A 23,854-nucleotide genomic window follows, 5' to 3' on the forward strand; every position below is an offset into this window, starting at 1 on the left:
TATCAAATTTATGTAATTCAAATATTTTTACGTTGCAGAAGTTAAACTGAATTCTTTGGAATTAACAACACATCCGATTTATATAATTCAAATATTTTTACGTTGAAGAAGTTAAACTGAATTCTTTGGAATTAACCACACATCCAACCATGTAAACTTCAAGCCATTCAACAAACTCAGCTGTAAAAATCTAATTTTTTTTATTTATATAATATAAACATACTTTCTGGATTCTTGAGCCACACGCTGTTCTGCATATTGGACGGTGTTCACTAATGCTCCGATGACGGAGATAAACTTGTGTCTTTTTTTAATGGTTTTGGGTCAGAGTAGGTCCGCACGTCATAAAACAATCGATGGAAGTAGGTAACCTGGTACTCTGAAAACGCCACTCGTTAAGTTACAATTTCTAATTTCAATTGCGTCACGAAGGGGCCATGAAAATGGAGTTTCAAATTTATTTTGGAATAGTCAAAGGCACCGCCATGGCAGACTGTAACTATAACATGCGTAAGACTCACACTCTCCACAATCTGAAATGAATTGGTGAGAGACGACGAAAATGGCGTCCGCAGGGGCTGCGGCAGAGGAGGAAACCCTCGGAACTCGGCCCAGTAGGGTTCTTGTAAAAGAGTCTCGGAAGGCCATATCCCGCATTGAGTTGGAATTGAGATGCAAGATGGAAGCCATTGCAGCAATCTCCAATCCCCCCGACATTGATGTCACGCTCTGCCAGGCGGCCAAGGTCGACTCTGCTCAGAATCGATTTTTGTTTTCTGGATTCTAGTTTTATTTATTTTTAAATTAATTTTAGTTTGGTTTTGAATTTGGAATTTCATAAATTACATAATATAATATTTCATGTAACACTATCATTACATATTATTTCATGTATCACGACCATTACCAATTGGCATATAAATTTTGATGTATCTCTATATTAACGGAATATTACTTTTCTCCGTATTAACCAAATATTGTTTTTTGTTTTCTGTCTGAGGGCACGGTTTAACACTGCAGGCTGCAATGGAGTCCGAGGCAAAAAGAATTGCAGAAGCAGAAAAGGCTCCGCACATATCCGTTCTACAGCTTGAGGAACTCTACCAAATCTCGAGAGCCGAAGCTGATTTTGGCAAAAATATGAAGGTAGACATTAAACAACTTCTGCAGGAATTGAGAGCGCTTCTACTCTCGAACGTCCCAGATTCCACGCAGTGGCTCTCGGTCATCGCCAAACTCGATCTTTCTAAAAACAACATTACGGTAAATTTAACATTGCATATAAGGGCTGACCGCAGGAAATTTAATTTTTTTGTGATTTCGCTAATAACTGAATAAATTTCTTGCAGTGTCTACCTGAATCTGTGACTAGTCTAGTGAATTTGAAGACTCTCGATGTCCATTCGAACCAGCTCACATCGCTACCGCATTCCATGGGACGGCTCTCGAATCTCAAAATCCTCAACATTTCTGAAAACTTCTTTGAGGAATTGCCAGAGTGCGTTCAAAATTGCCGGTAATAAATTTATTTGACTTCTTATTTCTTGAAACAATATAGTAGAGTTGAAATTAACTGTATTGCAGATTTCAATAAACTCAAGAACATTTTAGTGTCTGCTAAATTTGAAGAAACTCTAATCAAGATTTCAACAATATTTTAGATTTTGTTAAATTTTAAGAAATTTGTTTGAAGATTTTAAGAATATTTAGATTTTGCCAAACATGAAAAAAGATTAATTAATTGTTTGAGTTCACAATTATTTTAGATTTTATCAAACATGAAAAAGTTAATTGTTTAGGTTAGCAATTTCAAAATATTCCTGCAATCAAATAAAAAAAATATCAAATTCGGTTAAATCTCATAATTGCTAACGTATTACAGATCAATTTTCCAGTTCCATGGAAGAGCTGATTGTGGATTTCAACAAGCTACAGCGGCTGCCTGATGCTCTTGGATTCAAACTGGTGAACCTCCGAAAGCTCTCTGTTCATTCGAACAAACTTTCCAACCTCCCTTCCTCCATCTCCCACCTGATTTCTCTCCGTGTTCTGGACATTCATAGAAACAAACTCACATATCTTCCTGAAGACATTGAAAGACTTGTAAACCTTCAAATTCTTATTGTTAGTTATAATTCTGATAACTTCAAAGCATTGCCAGATTCTATCTGTCGGCTGCTTGCGCTCGTTGAATTAGACGTGAGTTATAACCAGATAAAAAGGCTTCCTGATCTGTTTGGAGATCTGGTGCAGTTGAAACGACTAAATCTTGAGGGGAACCCAATTATTGTGCCACCGCCGAGGATCGTTGGAGCTGGCCTGCAAGCGGTCCAGAAGTACATGACCAATCGAGCCACCAAAAGCCTCCTGTTACGTAGCTTCTCATTCTTGGCACGCAAACTGCCACGTAGGAGAGCCTTCACAGGTGGCAGACTTGCATTTCGAAAGGGCAGTGCCACGTTTGGAAAGTCGATGACATGGCACAAAGCTACATTTTACGACGAGGGTCTGTTATCAGGGAGCTGTTGCTTCAATGGCAATCACTCCCCGTCAACTCTGCAGCACCTGTGTTCAACTACCCACGTATAATAGCAATGTTTGGGCAACATGTATGGTCGGTCTCTTTGTTTATATGGGACGTGAACTTCAAATAGCTTTTACTAATAATACGTGCATCTCCACTTTAAAATTGGATGCACGAAGGCGACTATTCCGATGCCAGTTTGATCTCCGAATTTATGTCTTATTAAAATATAATCGAGTTGTTTTTTATCGAGATTTTTTTTTGGAAGTTTCCCTGGTTGTAATTTTCAAAATTAGTTATGAATTTACTGAAATCATAAATTTGATGAGTAATTCTCTACAATGGAAGTATTTTTGGGTTTTTCAGAGTCGCTAAATTTATATATACAATCAAAAATTAGTTTAAACAATACATACTCATCACAATTGAAATATTTTTGGGTTTTTCAGGGTGTTAAATCCATATATACAATCAAAAAACTAGTTTGAACGATACAAATCAAGATTTCATCTCAAATATATTTCAGAAAAATCCAAAAAATCACATTTGAAACAACTTCAAAAATAACTTTACAATCATATATTTATTATATTAAAAATTTTAATTATTTATTTTTAATACGAATTAAATAGAGTGGAGCATTATAATTATTTTTAATTTTATTAAAAATTTTAATTATGTATTTTAATATGAATTAAATTTAGTGGAGCATTATAATTATTTTTAATTTTATTAGATTTATTAAAAAAACTAATTACCTGTCAACAAAATGATAAGTAGTGTAATTGTTTATTATATTTATTAAAAATTAAAAAATAACATAGAAATTAATTAATTCGTATAGATATTTTATTTTTTAATTAAATGATTAGGAATAACTTAAGTTGATAAATTATTGATTTTTTTTTTGTTTTTTTTTAATGTTGATGAATTAACTTATTACGAATGAATGGCATTATTTTTTTTATATTTGGAATTATTAAGTATCAAGTTTTTTTAATGTGTAATTATTTTATCATTTAATTTTAAATTATATATGAATTATTTTATATTAATGATTAAAAAATTATATATTGAGAAAATTGAGAATATTTCTTAAAGTAATAACTCTAAATTTGTTATATTACTTGTAGAGTATTTAGTTGTTAATCAATTTTTCTTAAGTATATTTTTATTAGAAATTTTGTTAGAAATAAAAAATTCATAATTTTAAGTAGTTAATTCTAAACAATAGAAATGTTTTTTGCATTTTTCAAAAAATACAATTAAATAATGAAATATTGTAACCTCACCAAAATGTGTCTTATTAGTGTTTTTTTTAAATAAATAATCATTTCATTGAAACATCTCACTCTTTTTACAATAATTAAAAGTTTATCTAAAAATATATCTTTACATATAAAATATTTATTTAAAATATTTCTATAAATATTTCTATATTTTCTACAAATAATTAAAATAGATGTTTAAAAATATAAGGTTAAAAATATTAAATAATTTTAAAATTAATTCCAATTTATATTAATGGGTCATAGATACTTTATTTTCCTCCTCTTATACGAGGTGAACATGTTTCTATTTTATTTCAATATTCTAATTTATTCTAATTCATTATTAATTTAATATTAAATTAAAATTCTATTATAACTTAACTTAATTTATTCCAATCCACTATTAGTTTAACATTATTTAATACTTAATTAAAATGACATCCTAATTAAAATTAAGTTTTCTAAAACATTAAAACATTAATATTAATTTGACCATTTTTTTTTATTACTTGATTTCATTTTTAAGAATATAACATTAATATTAATTTGATCAAATTATTATTATTATTTTTATTACTTAATTTTATTTTTAATTCTTTAAATTAATGAAATTTTATTACTTTTTCTATTATATTTTCTAAATTTTCAATGATAATTAATAAATTAAATTAATTATTATATCATCAATGGTGATATCTTTTTTTCTATATTTAAAGGTCATATTTTATTCATAATGATCATATTCTATTTTTATTTATTCATGGTAGGTCACTCTTGGTATCATCAAATTAAGCTTTATGTCCCTCAATATGAATGAAGTGTTCACCATGTGACATCTCAATGAGAACACATAGTTTCCATAAATCTTCTTCATCATCAAATAAATTTTAGTTATTATATATAATATTAAATAATATTTTATGGGGATATGCATGTTTATTTTAGAATAGAATTTCTAGAATTGTAATTTAATAAATTAATAATTAATTATGATGATGATGATAATAATTAACATCTATTATTGAGACATTAGCTCTGAAGCGCTGCTTCGCCTCAGCTTGGCCCTTCGGCCTTTCCAGACCCCAGCGCATGAGTAGATCAAGTCGCGGATCTACTGAGATCAGATCAGATTGCTGCTCCTCGTCCCTGACTTCAGACCCCTACGCGTTCCTGACTGTGGGTGAGATTGATTAATCGAGGATCTGCCCAAACGAGGCCCACTGGTCATGGAGGCTTGATCTTCGCCTGCCAAGTAAGATCTAGTGCCCATGGAGGTGCTGGGCATCTCCCAGGCCCCTCCCTCTCCTCCTCCGTCAACAAATTCCTCAGCTGAGCCGTTCAGTCGGCTTTTGGAAGGGCTTCCCAAGAAGAAAAATGTTGAAGCAGCGAAATTCGTCAAGAAGCTCGATGATATCCCTGAGATCTCTTTACCCCCGGAAACCCCGATTTAGGTTGCTATGTCCCTATCCGAGCGCGCTCTCATAGGCCAGTTTACTGGTCTATGGCCATCTCCCAAGTCGACAGAGAGTTGGGTCAAAAGAAACTGGTCGCCGCTGATGAAAGAAAGTGTGACCTCATACTTTTTGGGACGAGGATTCTTCCTCTTTGAATTCACCTCCAAAGACGATAAAGAGCTGATCTTTCGAAATGGTCCTTACTTTATGGGCCCCCAGGGTCTGTATCTGAACAAATGGACTCCTGACTTTGACCTAGCAGTAGACGTACCCAAAGCTGTCCCGGTATGGGTTAGGCTTCCCAACCTCCCGGTTCATTGCTGGAACTGGGATTCTCTGATGCATATTAGAAATGCCCTGGGGAAATTCATAGACCGAGTGAACAGCAAGGACCAATACAATTGTGCAAGGATATGTGTTGAGGTGGATCTGGAGGAGGGGCTTCGGGAGGCCATCAAACTCAAAGTTGGAAGCTGGACGCATGTGCAGAAGCTAGACTATGAACAGTTGCCCTTCAAATGCCGGAAATGCCAGGTCTATGGGCACTTCGCCAGAAACTGCCCAACGGTCAATGAAGCAGCTCAAGGGAAGGAGGCCGGCTGGAATCAAGTAAAACGATCCAAAATGGCATCCAAGATCCAGAAGCCGGGAGGAACTACCGGCAAAGGCCTCCAGTAGGATCCAGCTCAGCAGATCCAGCAGTCCCAGCCCAAGCTCACTCCAGAGAACAGGTTCGGCCCTCTCAGCTCCCAACCAGAGGACACTCATGAAGTGGTAGTTCAAAAGCCAGCGTCCCCAGACAAAGGTTCCCAATCTCCCAGCGTTAAAGAAACGGGAGCTGCAGAAAGCTTAAAAGGAACCCCCGATGTAGTCGAGGAGGAGGATCAAGAATCAGAAGAATCAGAGGAGGAATGAGAAATAGGAGAATCCCAATCCTCGGTAAGGAGATCTACAAGAGGACGCAAAACGGATCGGGAGAAAAGAGAGCATAAAACATACAAAGATAAACTCCAAGGCAGCCAACCAACGTTGGAGAAGTTGTTATCAAAAAAGCCGAAGATGGTAAGAAATCAACATCAAGGCTCTAAGGGAGCCCAGCCAAGCAAAGGTAAATAATGAAGATAATCTACTGGAACTGTAGGGGTATGGGCAGCAAAATAAAAGAAGAGGCTATACGAAATCTAATAAGAATAGAGGCCCCCGACATACTCCTTCTCCAGGAGACTAAGATGGAGGAACCATATTTTCTCCAGGTAAGCAAGAAACTTTGGAAAAAAAGCAAAGCAATAGTTGTCTCAGCCCGAGGAGCCTCTGGAGGGTTGGGTACTCTTTGGAATGAAAGCAGGTTTTCGCTGGTGGCAGAGGCATCAAATACCCATTGGGCGATGTTAAAGATGTAGCATCTAATTACAAAATAAATCATTTGTCTTTTCAATGTTTATGCTCCGGTCAACGCTGGAGAAAAAAAGATCTGCTGGGACTCCTTAAGGAAGCAAGCAGATCTGGGCAATCTCGAAAATTTCATCATAGCAGGCGACTTGAACATTACTCTGCATTCTTCTGAAAAGCGAGGAGGCTGCATTGTGAGAGACCCAACAAGGGAATGGGTTGAGGATCTCCTCCAAGACTGGGATCTGCTAGATATCAAGCCTGTCTCAGGTATGTTCACTTGGTCCAATAAAAGAATAGGTCCTGGCCATATTGCAGCAAGGCTGGATAGATTCTTGGTGCATAGCTCCTTTCTTCTGCTTGGCCTAGATGCTAGCATGCATATTCTTCCTTGTAGCACCTCTGATCATAAGCCAATCAAGCTCACCCTTCGAGCTCACGTTGACCTTGGTCCCATTCCCTTCAAGTTTAGCCCTTTGTGGATCAAGGAACCAAACTTCTTGCAGATTGTTAAAGAAAGCTGGACCCAGCCAGTCACTGGATCTCCATTTTATATTTGGGAAGAAAAACTCAGGAGATTGAAATCAGCCCTAAAGTGCTGGGCCAAATCTCTTGTCAATCCAGCAGCTGAAAGGAAAAATATCCAAAGCCAGCTTGAAGCATTTCAATTGAACACAGAAGAGGCTCACATATCTAGAGAAATTTTAGACAAAGAGGTTCACCTCCAACAGTGCTATCATAAAGCTTGCCTGACCGAAGAGGAAACGTGGAGGATCAAATCGCGATGTCTCTGGCTAAAGGTAGGCGACAGAAATACATCATTCTTTCATAAGAAAGCTGAAGCCAGAAAAGGTTTCAACTCCATCACTGAAATTAAGGAAGCTGCTACCATTCACAAAGACTTTGCAAGTATTAATCATGCAGCTCATCAACATTTCAAAGACCTGTATAGCGAAGAGAAGAATATGAATCAGAATTTCTGTTTGCTGGACGGGATTCCCTCCTCAATATCTGCTGATATGAACCACCATCTAGAAAGAAAAGTCACTATCGAAGAAGTCAAAAGGGCCCTCTATGCCATGAACCCTGATAAATCCCCAGGCCCTAATGGTTTTTCCGCCTCCTTTCTCCAAACCTGCTGGCACATAGTGGGGAAAGATCTATATAAAATGGTTCAAAAATTGTAGGCTTGCGAGAAATTAGGAGGAAGTACTAACTCGTCTTTCCTTGCTCTCATTCCCAAAGAAAAGGGAGCCAACTCCTTCAATAAGTTTCGCCCCATATCCCTGTGTAACATTGGCTATAAGCTGATCACACAAGTTATTGCTAACAGGCTGAAGCATATTCTTCCTAAAGTTATCCCAGAGAACCAAGGAGGCTTCATACACGGAAGGCATTTGGTGGACAACTTCATACTTGTCCAAGAGGCAATTCTATCAAGTCAGCAACGCAAGGAACAAGGTATGGCTATCAAACTGGATCTAGCAAATGCCTTTGATCGAGTTAACCATAGTTTTCTTTTGAATGTGTTGAAAAAATTTGGTTTTGGGGTGAGTTTCATCAATTGGATCCGGGTCTGCATCTCGGAACCATGGATCGCTCCTTTAGTCAATGGTAGATCTGCAGGTTTCTTCAAAGCTACAAGAGGGCTAAGACAGGGTTGCCCCATGTCTCCCCTGCTGTTTGTAATTCAAGCTTCAGTTCTCAGTTTCCACCTAAACAAACAAATGCAAGAGCAGGAGATCTCAGGGATATCCATAGCGAGGGGGGTCCAAAACATAAATCACGCCTTATTTGCAGATGATACTCTGCTTCTTGGGACAGCTTCGATCCATTCAGCCAGAAGATTTAAAGAGACGCTCGATGAGTACTGTATGGAGTCTGGTAGCAGCCTTAACAAGGGTAAGTGTCATACTTACTGCTGGAACACCCCGCCCTCTTTGCTCAACAGTATCTCCAGATGCCTAGGATTTGTAACTACTTCAGAATGGACATCGTTCAAGTATCTGGGGCTGCCCATTTTCCTCAAGCAGGCCTACAACAGGGACTGGATGCTGCAGGTAGAAAAATTTAAAAGTAAACTCTAGGCATGGGGAGTAAATTGGCTAAATATGGCAGGCAAGACAGTTCTCATTAAAGCCGTCCTTAGCAGTCTCCCATTATACCATTTTTTTGTGCTTTTAGCGCCCATTGGTATACTCCAGAAAATGGATCAATATATCAGAAACTTCTTTTGGAAAGGGGGTAAATACAATGAGAGAAGATTCCTGCTTGTTAAATGGGAGACTGTTCTCAAACCTAAGATGGAGGGTGGGCTCAATTTCAAGAAACTCCATCAACAGAACATAGCAATGGGAGCTAAGCTCCTGTGGAGACTAATTGCGCCTAAACCAAGTTGGGCACACAGACAGTTCTCTGGAGAAAATACCTCAAAGGCACAAGAATGAGATGTTTAGATGGACCTTTGCCTCAAGGAACCTCGTCGTTCGCCAACCTCTGCTCCAAAGCCGCCCCGTTGATTCAATCCAAAGCCTACTGGATTCCTGGAAATGGGAAAAAAATAAGTATATGGAATGATCGTTTCATGGATCGCGAGCCTATTGGAGAATACCCAAAGGTGAAATCGCTGAAGGAATGGTTGACGACAGCTGGGAAAACAAAGTTGTGGGACATATCCACATGGAATGGTACGTAGTGGGCGAGCTGGAGTCTGTCGGATCCGCCCTCAGACCTCCACCAAGAGGTCATCCAACTCTGTGAATTACTGAATGGAATCACTCCCACGCGCATTAACAGGAAAGATAGGCAAGGCTGGGGCGATCAGTCGACAGGGTATACAGTTGCCCAGGGATATGCGTGCCTAGCTGCAATCCCAAATGCGCCCCCAGATCCAGCCCCGTGGAAGACAATCTGGAGCATCTCTACGCTGCCAAAAATAGATTTCTTTCGCTGGCTTTTATGTCACAGGAAAATATTAACCAAAGAAAACCCCCAGCGGCGCAACTTCTACGGACCGTCCAGGTACTCTTTGTGCCAAGACTCTGAGGAAAGCGCCACGCATCTGGTTCTCAAATGTAAGTTCTCCACTCAGGTCTGGAGAGAACTGATGGACTATTAGAACCCCAGATTCGAGCTTCTAGCCACCATAATAGATATTTTTGCCACCTGGAAAACCTGCTATCCCAGGCCCCCTCCCAAAAATAAAGTGATCAAAGCGGCCTGGGCATCTCTGCTTAAAATTTGATGTTGGCAGCTATGGCTAGAGCACAACAGCAGAATCTTCAGGCACCTCCATCACAATGCTAAGACGGTGGTGGCCAAGGTAAGGATTCAATTAAAAGAATGTTTGGGAGGTCATAAAGATGACTCCAACCTCACCTAGCTAGACAGAGATTGGGGGTCCTCCTTGAGCCTACATTCTCAACATAATATCAGAAGCATGGCTCCTCCTGAGGAATGGCAAATAAGGGGAAAAGGTAGCGAGGATTTTCAAAACTGGATCCTCAAGCAAAAGGTGCATTCCCTCTACTTCGACGGGGCAGCAAAAGGTAATCCAGGTAACGCTGGAGCAGGGGGAGTAATTAAAAACATAGATGGTGCAGAGATCCTTCATTTTGCCTAGGGTTTAGGAATCAATTACAACATCCAATTTGAGGCACTTGCCCTCTACCAAGGACTCAAGCAGCTCTTGAAGCTCGAAATCAAGGATGCTAATATCCTGGGGGATTCCGAAGTGATCATCAAACTTATGGTGACTAACTCTACTCCACGGGATTTAAGATTAGCAAGGCTAATCCAAAGAATCAGAAGAATGGCAAAGATGTTTCAAAATCTGAAATACTTTCACGTGCTGAGAGACAACAACAAAGAGGCAGATCTTGAAGCCAATAAAGCTGCACAGCTATCAGCCGGGACATTGAAAAGAGACGGGGAAGAAGCCTGGGTACCAATTCCTTAAATCATTTCAGCAGATATGTTTTTTTGCTTAATTCTAAAGCTGTTTGTCTGTATATTTAAACTGGGGCAAATTGTAGAAATAAGCACAATTGCTGACTCCAAATGGAAGTGGTCAGCAAGTCTAATAGCGTCTCAGAAGGACGAATCCAAGTGGATCGTGCCCTCTCCTACTGTAATCAGAAGATTGGTATTTAGACCGACCCATTAATACAATCCATAACCGTTCTTGTTAAAAAAAAAAAAAATTAACATCTATTAAGACCAATATGGTTTATTGGAGTAAGATCTTAATTGAGTTTCTTTAACATTTTATTTCAATGTTCGAAAAGAAGTGAGACAAATCTTTCTAGTTATGTTAACTTAACAAGTCAAGGATGAAAATGTGACAAATAATTTGAAATTTACAATGGACGTGAATCAAAGTTGGACAATCCAGGAGAACGTTCTTTTTACCTTAAACTCTCTTAGTCTCACATAGGCTACTCTTTCATTCCATAGCAATTTGGGAATTGACCAGCCCTTAGTTTCACTTTGAAACTCACAAGAACTATTTCTTATCTTCGAAATGTTCAATTTATTCTTAACAAATCAAGATAGATAGATCATTCTAGTCTTCAAAGTAGTTATGCCTTTTTAGTTTTAATATATATCATTAAATAACAAAAGAAAAATATTAAATAAATTTTAGTGTATATGTGTTTGTGTGTATGTGCGCCTATAGACTGTTTAGTTTGAAATAGGGATTCCAAAATTTAATTTTAATTATCAATAATTATTAGGTGGATGGGTAGAGATTTAACCTCCATGGAATATTCTAGAATATTCATAATAGTATATACAAATCAAATGATGAGATCTATCTCCAAAGTAGTTATGTCTCTTTTTACTTAAAATTTCAATTATTAAAAAAAAAAAAAAATCATATAAACAAGTGTGATATGAAGTGAAGTTATGGATTTTTGGGCATACCGTATTGATAAGCCAAGGTATTTTCCCATAGTATTGTAACAAAGTTTATTTATAGATTAAGAATCTTCATGGTAAAGTGGTATTTATCTCTACAGTTAAGAATATGATGATTCTTTTTATTACTTATTAATAATAATAATTTAAAAAATTATAATTTAATTAGTTTTTAAGATTTATGTAATAAATGTTTTGATGTTTATTATGGATTGATACTTATTGGTGACCACTAGCTATTATTTTATAGAGATGAACTAATTTTACAAGGTGAGAAAATGTATCATAAGTCAATTTCCAAATCAATAGGGGAGATATCCATTCCTAGTTATCCTCAAATGCAAACTAACTCACCACCAAGGAAAACCATGCCACCTAAAATTATCCACTCATGATCTTAAAGGAAAAACTAACTCATCACCAAGGAAAACCAGGCCACCTACAATTCACTGATGATCCTAAGGGGGTAGACTTTCACTATTACTAGATGCCTATGAGTCTTGGGCTGTTAATATATTTCCTTACTTATGAGAGGAATGAACTCTTAGTTAAAAAAATATAATTTTAAAACATACTCTAAACCTAACCTAACTTAATATATATTAACTCATAAATTAAATTAAATTAAATTAAATTAAATTATATATATATATATATATATATAATTTTGAGCATAGTGTTTCTCTGGGCAGTGAGTATGTTATGTTTCGTCGCAGTTATCTTTAGTTGTGAGAATGAAAGTTACTAATTTAATGAGAAGTTTTAATAGAAAGCTATTAATTTAACGAGAAGAGTATGTTTCATCGCAGTTATCTTTAGTTGTGAGAATGTAAGTTATTAATTTAATGAGAAGTTTTTAGAGTTACTTTTTAGACGTAATGTGAGTAATTAATAGAAAGTTATTAATTTAATGAGAAGTTTTTAGAGCTACATTTTAGAGGTAATGTTTAGTAATTAATTAATAAAGTTATTAATTTAATAAGATTTTAGAGTTATTTTTTAGACTTAATGTTTGGTAATTAATTGTATTTCTTTTTGGTGGGGAGGAATTGATTTTTTTTTATTAGTCGTCACCCTAGAAATATGCGAGTAATTGTTCATTTAAGATATGTTATTAGTTTGGAAGTTTATGAATGTTTATGGCTTTCGATGAAATTCCAAGCTTTTAAATGGTATTAAATGTTTGGTTATGTTTGATTCTCTTGAATTAAGTTTGAGGAGTGGAGTGGTGTTGCACTAACAGCTGTATCTTTGGGAATTACATATTATAGATTAATTATCACTCTCTGAAAACATAAGACTAACCACCGGAGTGGCCACTCAAGATAATGTTCCAAGTTCGGAAGTTTATTAATGCTGGACAACTTTGGTGCAATGAAAAATCTTTATTATAATTTTATCTGGTTTAAAATCACAATCTTGACCACCAATATCATTATAGAAAATTGACTTTGGATTTGAAAAACGATGCTTTCAATAGGATGCTTTTTTGCTAATTTATTTGTGGCATGCAAGACCCTTTAGTTAAGTAACTACAATTTATCTGCACAATCTTGACAACCAATATCATTATAGAAAATTGACCTTGGATTTAAAAAAGGATGCTTTCAATAGGATGTTTTTTTTCTCATTTATTTGTGGCATGCAAGACCGTTTAGTTAAGGAACTACAACCTACCGGACTTTTAATAGGATGTTTTTTTGTTAATTTATGTGTGGTATGCAAGATTTAGTGAAGGAGCTACAATCTAGAGGAAGTTGTGTCATCAGATCTATGTGGGCATCACGAGCATACCAACTATTAACATGGTAACATTTTTTTACCTTCGTATCAAATCAACTACCTTCATTTAAAAATGATTTAGTAAAGAAATAATTTATAATTTATTATATAAATAATCTATACACATAAAACTTTATTTTAAAGAAATGTAATTCAACAAACCCATTATTATGTGTGAATATATATATAAATTTCAATATAAAAATAAACACAAATTTTTAGATATAAAAGATAGTAAAAATTCTATTATTTTAATTTCTAAAGAAATCATTCTGCATTAGAATTAGTAAGGCTACTTATTGCTTGCGTGTTTTTTCTAGTTGCTAGTTGCATCTTTGGTATCTACTAGAGAAGGTTAGAATTAGTAAGGCTATTTATTGCTTGTGTGTTTTTTCTAGTTGCTAGTTGCATTAGTAAGGCTACTTATTGCTTGTGTGTTTTTTCTAGTTGCTAGTTGCATTAGTAAGGCTACTTATTGCTTGTGTGTTTTTTCTAGTTGCTAGTTGCATCTTTGGTATCTACTAGAGAAGGTTAGAATTAGTAAGGCTACTTATTGCTTGTGTGTTTTTTCTAGTTGATAGTTGCATCTTTGGTATCTACTAGAGAAGGTTAGGTGAGGGCCCCTTTTGCTATGAACAATGTTAAATATTTGTCTTATGAATTAACCATGAATGGTGGTAAAGTTATTTTTTTCTTTTAGTTGTGACAATATTGTGAATTGTTTGATATTTTTGAGTACATTCTCTCTTAATAACTTCTCAATTAAAATCAAGTTAAAAAAAAAACATCTAAAGTTTGCTTTCTATTTCTCTTTCTGCTTTCTATTTTCTCTTTGTTTTGAGTGGTTTTCGATATGTAATCAATAATTGAAATAAAAATGTAATCAATAATCAAACATATTTATTTCATTTTTTTTCAATTTAATTAAAAACGTTTTAAAATTAAAGTCAAATAAAATATATTAAAAATATTTGATTACACAATGAATTATGATTTTTTGGATATATATTATTGATAAGCCATGGTGCTTACGACTAGATCAGGATTGATTGTGCCAATGTGAAAGCCATTATGATTTTTTGAATATATAGTATTGATAAGCTCTAATGCTGATCGACTCGAAAATCACGATTGACTGCGCCAATGGGTGGGAGAGACACTTTGCAGGTGCCTTCTCTTCTTCATTAGATGAGCAAATTTAAAAGTTGAAGCCATTTTTCTCTTCCATTCAATTCTACCATATATCAAGAACAAAATGGCCCCTGCTGATCAGTTGTCTAAGCGAGGATGCTCTGCCACTCCTGGGCAGATTCACTATGAGCTCATTAAAAATGGATCAACCATCTGTGTTGGATCCATCTCACTCTAGTGACTCTGTCTCCCAGCGCTTTTCTCAAGTAAATGGATAGTAAGAAAGCTGTTGAGACTAGTCTGGCATGGGCGATAGAATGCCATTGTTCCTTTATCTTCCATATTCTTTTTGTTGGGTGTCTATTATGTTTTTTTGTGGGAAGACCCATACTACAACGCCACTCTTCCTCTATCTTCTATATTTTTGTTTTGGTGTCTATTATGTTTTTTTGTGGCCTCAACCAAAAGCCCTACTCGTTTTCTTTTTGTTGTATTGTCTTCAATAGCCAGGTGGAATTCTTGTAATTTTTTCATTTCAGTCACTGGCAAATTCAGTTAATTTTGAATTCTGCTTTCTACAGTAATAAGTTATTCCAGTAATAACTACTGAATTTGTAACATCTTTTGTTTAATCAATAGAACGATGATATCTTTTCAATTAAGAAAAAAGCCATAATATTGATCAATAATATTTTAACAAAAACTAAATTCCTATAATAAAGTTGGAGTGAATTTTAATAATTAAAAATCATATATATATACATTTATAATTATGATTTTTTAATAATTCATCGTAAAAAATTAAAATAAAAATATAGTTAACTTAATACAATTATAATTATAATTTTTTAAATAATTCATCATAATGGTCCTATGGTCGCGCGCCTCTGGACCTTATGGTCGAGCGATAAATCGATGGCGGCCTTATCAGTCGAGCCCTTGCCGGTCCTCTCCTTAACAGTCGAGCCTACTTACGCATCCTTATGGTCGAGCGACTCCGTCCCTAGTTTTTCTTCTTCGGATCTCACCTTAGTCTCTCTCGCAATATAGAATCAATCAAGTCCACCGTTCACCGAAAGCAGTTCAACTACCCTCCCTTCTCTCTTTTATCTTGATGCTCGCCTGATACCGCTTGAACTTACTACCTTCGACCTGGCAACCTTGAAAATGAACCACGCAAGACTTACGGTACACCAGACAATCCTTTGAGGTTTTAGGGGGGAGGACCCTCGCTGCTGCGTCAGGACCTACGGGCCAAGGGACAGTCCCAGGTAGACAGTTTCTATGGGGCGTAGGCCTCTCAAAAGGTAACGGAGGCTTGCAAAGGTTTCCTCGGGCCGGACGGAAATCGGCCCTCGAGTGCAAAGGCAGAAGGGAGCTTGACTGCAAGACCCACCCGTCGAGCAGGGACGAAAGTCGGCCTTAGTGATCCGACGGTGCCGAGTGGAAGGACCGTCGCTCAACGGATAAAAGTTACTCTAGGGATAACAGGCTGATCTTCCCCAAGAGTTCATTTTTGAATTTCACTCCTCCATTTATCATTTTTTACTTGAAAAAATATATTTGTGAGTGAATTTCGAGCCATCGTTTTTCATTTTTATTTTCAAATGGCATTGTGTAGTATTACTATATATATACTATTTCACTCCATTGTTTATTACAATTACATGATTTATCTCATGCCATCTTTGACTTAAAAATAACATTTTTGAATTTCACTCCTCCATTTATCATTTCTAACTTGGAAAGATATATTTATGGGTGAATTTCAAGCCATCGTTTTTCATTTTGATTTTCAAATGACATTGTGTACTATTATTATTTTTCAAGTTAATGAATTAAAAAAAAAATCAAAAAATTTAATTTTGGGAGTTTTGAATATTTTTTTCTAATGTTGAAATAGATTTACTTCTTATTTTCTTCCAAGCCAGTATTTTGTCGAATAGCAAAATTCAAAATTCACCAAGGTAAAAAAATTCAATCCTGTATTTGAAATTTTTTTGTAATAGTAAAAATTATTTCAACACTAACAAAAACCCCTAAACAATTGTAACCTGTATGTCTACAAATTCCTACTCAAAATCCTGAGAACCACTTCATCAACCTTTCAAATATAAATTAATCCATATATAGAATATTTCAGTCAATCAGTTTTAACCAAAGATAAAATTTATCTACCATCTCTATGACATCGACTTGGAAGAGAAAATTCTTAAAACAAATATTTTATAAATATTTCGCTGATAGGCGTGTTTATGTTGACTTTATTAATCAGGATATAATTTTAATTTTAATTTGTGGATGCCCACGATTGAACCCCAACAGAATATTCTTCGTCTGAATTCGAGATCGATGGTTGTGGCGGTGGGGAGCGTGAACCGTTGCTGTGAAAAAAAGTTATGACCAAATTTTCTATGCCAAAATTTTTGACCCACACGTTGGTAGGGCTGCCATGTCACCAACACCAGCGTACGGGTCAATGGAGTCTCCATGTCGGCAGCACAAACACAACCAACGTTCAGTCGTGCCACCATATTCTCAGCGTTGTCAGCACAACCACTACAAGCGTAAATTAATCAACCATAAAATAAATAATATAAACATTAATTAACTAGCAATTGTCCCAAAAGGTACAAAGAGAGGCCGATAGGATTATTAAATTGGAATTTTTGAATTCTTCTAGAAGAGTTAATTGGTTTGTGGAAAACTTTGTTTTCTTGCACTGGATCATTGTGCAATTACTTTTATTTAGATGTTTTACAATGAAACTCTCTTCAACTAAAATTGATATGTTGTCCATCAAATTTCTACAATCTACAAACAAGTGAACCTTTCACAAAATTCTGCAGTTGCATTCACAAGTACACCCTCTAGTTATCCACAGAAATTTCCTAGCTCCTGAGCTCTGGGTAGTTACTATATTCATGGATAATATTTAGCTTCAGAATAAGTGGCAGGACATACCTGAGTTTAATCTGGGCTCAATCATTTGGGATATCTAATTTCTTTTCTAGTTTATAACAAGGGAAACCTCAACACTTGCCATACGAGACAAGTAGTAGCCAAAAACAGTAGTCGGAGTTGCTAGAATGCCTTAGTGTTCCATTTAAAGAATTAAAGGCTCAGTGAAGGCATTTGAGGTCGTTGGTCTATGTGGGCTGGTCGATGTATGTATACAAATTAATCCCAATTCAACAAGTCCATTTTAACAAGTCGGTGTGCTATGCAAAAACACTGAAACCCAATAAAGAAATCCACAGAAGACCAAGCTAAATCACCACAATGAAATGTTAAAACTTCAAGCCTAGAAAAATACCAGAGTACTTTATTCAAATTCATAGCACCAGCATGCCTGATTCTATATATAAACCTAGCCCAGATGAACAGAGTCGTCCATAGTCTCAAGTAGTAGAAGAAAGTGCAAATTTGCCAAACCTAGAATCTCCCTACAAAACTCTTATTCCTAAACAAAAAACCAGACTTAACCAAAATCTACGCAAAAAATGTTAACCAAACACAATCAAATGTGTGAGCATGTAAAGTCAACACAACAACTAAGGTGAAAATTTTGCAAAACAGCCAAATCAAAACGTTGATAGTCATCATACACCCATACGGTAACGAATACAAGTGAATAACAACTCATTCCAGAAATCTTCAATCTAGAGCAACCCAACAAGTAAATTTTTGTTTCCATCACAACCCAATACATGAATAAGCATAATTTTGTGATTTTTTTCTTTCACGTTTTACTGAAATAAGTTCAAATCAATGTTTGCGATGAACAAGAAAGCTCAAGCCAGACTTGGAGTGCAAGCCAAGGAAGAGGCAAGGGAAGAGGAATGATGTGGCGTGGGACAATGTCAAAGGGTAGTCGGGGAATGGCAGGATCAAAGGCTTTGGGCTTTCATCCAGGTATGGTTTCTGGTGATACTTATGGCTTTGACAGGATTGGAATGGGCCCTGTGGATGGGTTTGCAATGCCAGATATGTTTACTGCTCCAGTGAGTCAAGGCAGAGGATTTCCTCCTTATGGCCAACCAGGTCCTAGATTTGGCCCAGCTTCAGGGATCAATAAGAATTATCAATTCCCTAAACCCTTGGAAAGCAAAGTGACGTACAGAAGCTCGTTCCATGTATCAAGGACGCCTGGTAAACACCAATGGATACAATCTGCAAACTGCTCAGGATGCTGCTTCTCATCACTAGTAACGGTACTACTGTAAATTGAAGCGTGACCATCTTTGCGAAATTGGGATAGTCCTGTTATATCCAGTAGAGTAACAGGAAAAATCATAGTCCCTATAACTTCCTTCACTATGGGCACATGAGGAATCACTGGAGGCGAGTATCCTTCAAATTGCACTGGTTCAGTCTGACCATAGCATTTCTGCCCGTTCTTCTGATTCCAATAAATTGGGCTGCACATTTACATCAATTTTATGAGGAAAACCAGTTCGTATACCTAAAATAAGAGCCATAGCTACTTGAATAGATTTCATGGATATCTTGGAATTTGATCTATCATAAGAACAGTTATATTTTTTTAAAGCTTAAACTTCCAATTCCAAAATATTCATGAAAACTGCAATCCACATAAAAAATGCCCTATAACATATACAATGTGTGTTTGTATAAAGATTTACCTGTAATGTGTAGGGGACGAGGTGCTAAAGAAGACAAGTGATTTTTAGGGATCGATATTTGCAGGTATCCAGTTTGCCCACGTCGTCAATGCCCTCTTGTAAGCCACAAGTGGATCCATGTTTGTGTAAAGCTGATTGTTAGACATGATTAGGTCCCATCTGTCCAACCACATTCCAAACTATTACATTTTTAATATCAATTACAACACTAAATTTGGCTGCCCCTTGTTGAAAATTTTAATCAGAAAGTTCAGAGTTTTGATACTTCCCACCTTTGATCTTGCCACCAATGGGATGACTCAAAAACCAATACATCATCTCCTTTCCAGTAACCATATACAGAAAAGTCCAAATCCTTTTATTCTCATATACAATATCACCCTGTTTTTTATCCATTTATTTTCATATGCAATATCACCCTGTTTTTTTGCATTTCATTTCCTTTTAGCATAAATGCAATGCAAAAGAGAACATACTTCTAGGGAGGCTAATTTGTTTGCATTTTTATTTGTGGGGTTTATTTTGATTTCTGAAATATTTTGGAATAGAAATGATTGAGGTAAAAAACTGATATTTTTTATTTTGGAATGGGATAAATAAGAGGAGATGAGAAATTGATGTCATAATATGTCACAAGGTTCGTCCAACTTTAACTTTTAGGTTCGAATTTTGGGGAACCTTAAAAAACTTTTGAGGTTCGGCGAACCTCATTGAACCTCATAGCCATTGACCAAGTCCGTAGATCAAAATTCATAACTTCATGTCACACCTCAAGATTGTAATTGATTCTTGCATTTTTTATGTTTATTGATGTTGATTTCTTACTATTTTATCTTATAATTCAATATATATATATATATATATATATATATATATATATATATATATATCTATATATATGGCCAACCTCATACGAACCTCATCAAAAATTCAAACTCAAACCAAACCTAATCATTGTTGAACCCGAACTCGAACCCGAACCATGTGACATACTCATTTTTGTTGATTTTATTCCAAAATTAATGTCATTCTCGTCCATCTTATTCCAAAATATTCTTGAAAGCCTAAAAATTGAAAAGAAAAGTCTTGTACATCTTATTCTAAAATATTTCTTGAAATTAAGAGTGAAATGAAAATTTTATCTCACTCCTATCCATATTATTCCAAAAAATTCTTGGAAATAGACTATCAAAATAAGGATGGCTATTTTTACCTCGGAATTGAACACCCGCTGGGCTGCCATCTCCATTTCTCATAATCGGAATCCGGTCTTCCATTACCCTTGCAGTTATATCTGTCATCATCATAAGGGCACTGGCCAGCCTGAAAAAGAGGATAGGAGTCATCTCGAACCCATGTCCCTATGAACAGATCACATGTCGTTGCACTTGTTTCGAGATTGAGGGGACACTGTCAATCATCTCTGCAGCTATTTCTCCATGTGGAGTATCTTCAACGCTTGACACAGTTTCCATAACGTTTCCTCTTATGTCCTCATCATTAACATTGGTATTAGGCATATCCATATTTTCGTCTAAAGTAGAGTAGGCATATCCATATTTTCGTCTAAAGTAGAGTAGGCATATCCATTTTTTACTGCAAGTAGGAGGCCTGCAATACTGCTGAATATAAGTATGAAGCTGAAAGAAGAGGCCATGACCCAAATGGTCTCTTAAATCCACAACGGCAGGCAAAAACTACACCTTTTTTGTTCATGCCAAAATTGCCAACAACTACTTTTCTACTTGAATAATGCCCAAATTTAGTCTAACCACCTTTGCCATGTCAATGATGTTCATGGAAGATGAGACAAACAAGCATTAAAAACAACCAGAAAACATACCGAAATTCATGTTGATCTTCGCATCAACGCCACAATCGTGCATATCAGTAACAGCTATAGGGATGTCCTTATTGTAGGCAGCACAGAGATTACATTGAAAACATAAATTCTATTGTTGTAAAAAATGCTCCAAAACAATAGAAGAGAAACAGAAGACGCGTGAGAGTCTACAAAAATAACTGAAACTCGTTACCATCGCTAATAAAACCTCTGTCATCAGTAACCCTCTTCAAAGCAGAAAAATCGAAGTCTACCCTCTTCCGGGACCTTAGAGGTTTGCTTTTGCTTTTCACAGATATATATAGTTGTTCATGGAAACAAGATCAAAAGGAAGTCTTAAACGACAAAGTAAGAGGGACTTTGTAAACCCTCCTTATAACATTAAGAGATTTCTGTAAGCTCTCCAACATATCGAGCATAAAAAATCTGCAACAAAATGTCTAGGGCTTCATCAATGATCAATGCTTCAAAGTTATAAACAACTCTATGTAGAAGAATTATAAAAGAGCTAAATTGTAGATGCAGGGTTTTTAGAACTCTCAAAGATGAAGGTGCAAATATTGTTAAATCCACTGGTAAGAATTCCTCAACCTGCAAAGAACACAACAATGATGAGAAAATGAAATTGCAAAAATAAATTAAGAGTAATTATCAAATGCCAAAGAAGAGGGGAATGGAGCAAATAAAAGGTCTGATTCCCTCAAAGAAAAACACTGCAACCCCATTTGCAAATGGTAAGGCCTTCGGACATTTCAATGCGCAAAAAACTGAACCTTTCTTTTTCCAGCTCATAATTCAGAAAAATACTCAACTTCCATTTTAATACACAAAATCTTCCATTTTAATACACAAAATCAAGACATATAACAGATGAACACGATATAGCCCTAACCTGTTGATTCGAAATCCACGAGTCTTCCAGATCGATGGTAGTCTTCCACTGAAATTATAAGTTCAAATCAATGTTTGAGGCATTAAATCTTCTACATAAACTCACAAACAAACCACACAAAAAGTTGAAATGTGAAGGATCTAAGATTTTTACCTTTCAGAGGACATTTTCACTTCAGGAACCTCTGATTAAACTTGAATTTATGCAAAATAGAACAGCTTGTAAAACCTTAACCGATACCAAATTTGACAATCAAACAAGCATTAAAAACAACCAGAAAACATACCAAAATTCATGTTGATCTTCGCATCAACGCCACAATCGTGCATATCAGTAAGAGCTATAGGGATGTCCTTATTGTAGGCAGCACAGAGATTACATTGAAAACACAAATTCTATCGTTGTAAAAAATGCTCCAAAACCATAAAAGAGAAACAGAAGCCGCGTGAGAGTCTACAAAAATAACTGGAAGTCGTTACCATTGCTAATAAAACCGCTGTCATCAATAACCCTCTTCAAAGCAGAAAAATCGAAGTCTACCCTCTTCCGGGACCTTAGAGGTTTGCTTTTGCTTTTCACAGATATATATGGTTGTTCATGGAAACAAGATAAAAAGGAAGTCTTAAACGACAAAGTAAGAGGGACTTTGGAAACCCTCCTTATAACATTAAGAGATTTTTGTAAGCTCTCCAACACATCGAGCATAAAAAATCTGCAACAAAAGGTCTAGGGCTTCATCAATGATCAATGCTTCAAAGTTATAAACGACTCTATGTAGAAGAATTATAAAAGAGCTAAATTACATATGCAGGGTTTTTGGAACTCTCAAAGATGAAGATGCAAATATTGTTAAAGCCACTGGTAAGAATTCCTCAACCTGCAAAGAACACAACAATGATGAGAAAATGAAATTGCAAAAATAAATTAAGAGTAATTATCAAATGCCAAAGAAGAGGGAAATGGAGCAAATCAAAGGTCTGATTCCCTCAAAGAAAAACGTTGCAACCCCATTTGCAAATGGTAAGGCCTTCGGACATTTCAATGCGCAAAAAATTGCTTTTCACAGATATATATAGTTGTTCATGGAAACAAGATCAAAAGGAAGTCTTAAACGAAAAAGTAAGAGGGACTTTGTAAACCCTCCTTATAACATTAAGAGATTTCTGTAAGCTCTCCAACATATCGAGCATAAAAAATATGCAACAAAATGTCTAGGGTTTCATCAATGATCAATGCTTCAAAGTTATAAACGACTCTATGTAGAAGAATTATAAAAGAGCTAAATTACAGATGCAGGGTTTTTAGAACTCTCAAAGATGAAGGTGCAAATATTGTTAAATCCACTGGTAAGAATTCCTCAACCTGCAAAGAACACAACAATGATGAGAAAATGAAATTGCAAAAATAAATTGAGAGTAATTATCAAATGCCAAAGAAGAGGGGAATGGAGCAAATCAAAGGTCTGATTCCCTCAAAGAAAAACACTGCAACCCCATTTGCAAATGGTAAGGCCTTCAGACATTTCAATGCGCAAAAAACTGAACCCTTCTTTTTCCAGCTCATAATTCAGAAAAATACTCAACTTCCATTTTAATACACAAAATCTTCCATTTTAATACACAAAATCAAGACATATAACAGATGAACACGATATAGCCCTAACCTGTTGATTCGAAATCCACGAGTCTTCCAGATCGATGGTAGTCTTCCACTGAAATTATAAGTTCAAATCAATGTTTGAGGCATTAAATCTTCTACATAAACTCACAAACAAACCACACAAAAAGTTGAAATGTGAAGGATCTAAGATTTTTACCTTTCAGAGGACATTTTCACTTCAGGAACCTCTGATTAAACTTGAATTTATGCAAAATAGAACAGCTTGTAAAACCTTAACCGATACCAAATTTGACAATCAAACAAGCATTAAAAACAACCAGAAAACATACCAAAATTCATGTTGATCTTCGCATCAACGCCACAATCGTGCATATCAGTAAGA

At 35.8% G+C, this 23,854-nt stretch overlaps 2 protein-coding genes and 1 pseudogene across 3 annotated transcripts; 2 read left to right on the forward strand and 1 right to left on the reverse strand.

Annotated features, from left to right (window-relative positions):
• The first annotated feature begins 547 nt into the window (after positions 1 to 547).
• On the forward strand, positions 548 to 2,727 carry LOC149241254 (uncharacterized). Its single transcript, XM_089367480.1, has 4 exons — positions 548 to 745; positions 1,021 to 1,263; positions 1,350 to 1,516; positions 1,896 to 2,727. The coding sequence occupies exons 1-4, from the start codon at positions 563 to 565 to the stop codon at positions 2,587 to 2,589; spliced, it is 1,287 nt and encodes a 428-aa protein (XP_089223606.1). The 5' UTR covers positions 548 to 562; the 3' UTR covers positions 2,590 to 2,727.
• A 2,525-nt stretch (positions 2,728 to 5,252) lies between these two features.
• On the forward strand, positions 5,253 to 5,927 carry LOC149241255 (uncharacterized). The gene has a single exon (XM_089370483.1). The coding sequence runs from the start codon at positions 5,253 to 5,255 to the stop codon at positions 5,925 to 5,927; it is 675 nt and encodes a 224-aa protein (XP_089226609.1).
• Positions 5,928 to 17,172: 11,245 nt separating this feature from the next.
• LOC149241256 (protein PMR5-like) lies at positions 17,173 to 22,325 on the reverse strand (annotated as a pseudogene). The gene is made up of 4 exons (XR_016245991.1): positions 21,853 to 22,325; positions 20,331 to 21,551; positions 19,118 to 19,276; positions 17,173 to 18,892 (listed from the first exon to the last, which is right to left on the reverse strand). The product of XR_016245991.1 is annotated as a protein PMR5-like (transcript).
• Between the last annotated feature and the right edge of the window lie 1,529 nt (positions 22,326 to 23,854).

The sequence above is a fragment of the Pinus tabuliformis genome, chromosome 8 (genome assembly GCF_031772625.1).
Source record: "Pinus tabuliformis cultivar Carrire ecotype Pingquan chromosome 8, CPIR1, whole genome shotgun sequence".
Taxonomy (NCBI): Eukaryota; Viridiplantae; Streptophyta; class Pinopsida; order Pinales; family Pinaceae; genus Pinus; species Pinus tabuliformis.

Coding starts and splice junctions, on each gene's coding strand:
- LOC149241255 (XM_089370483.1), top strand. CDS start 5,253: ATGTCCCTATCCGAGCGCGCTCTCATAGGCCAGTTTACTGGTCTATGG.
- LOC149241254 (XM_089367480.1), top strand. CDS start 563: ATGGCGTCCGCAGGGGCTGCGGCAGAGGAGGAAACCCTCGGAACTCGG. Junction 1,264..1,349: donor TTTCTAAAAACAACATTACG/GTAAATTTAACA, acceptor AATTTCTTGCAG/TGTCTACCTGAATCTGTGAC. Junction 1,517..1,895: donor GAGTGCGTTCAAAATTGCCG/GTAATAAATTTA, acceptor TCAATTTTCCAG/TTCCATGGAAGAGCTGATTG.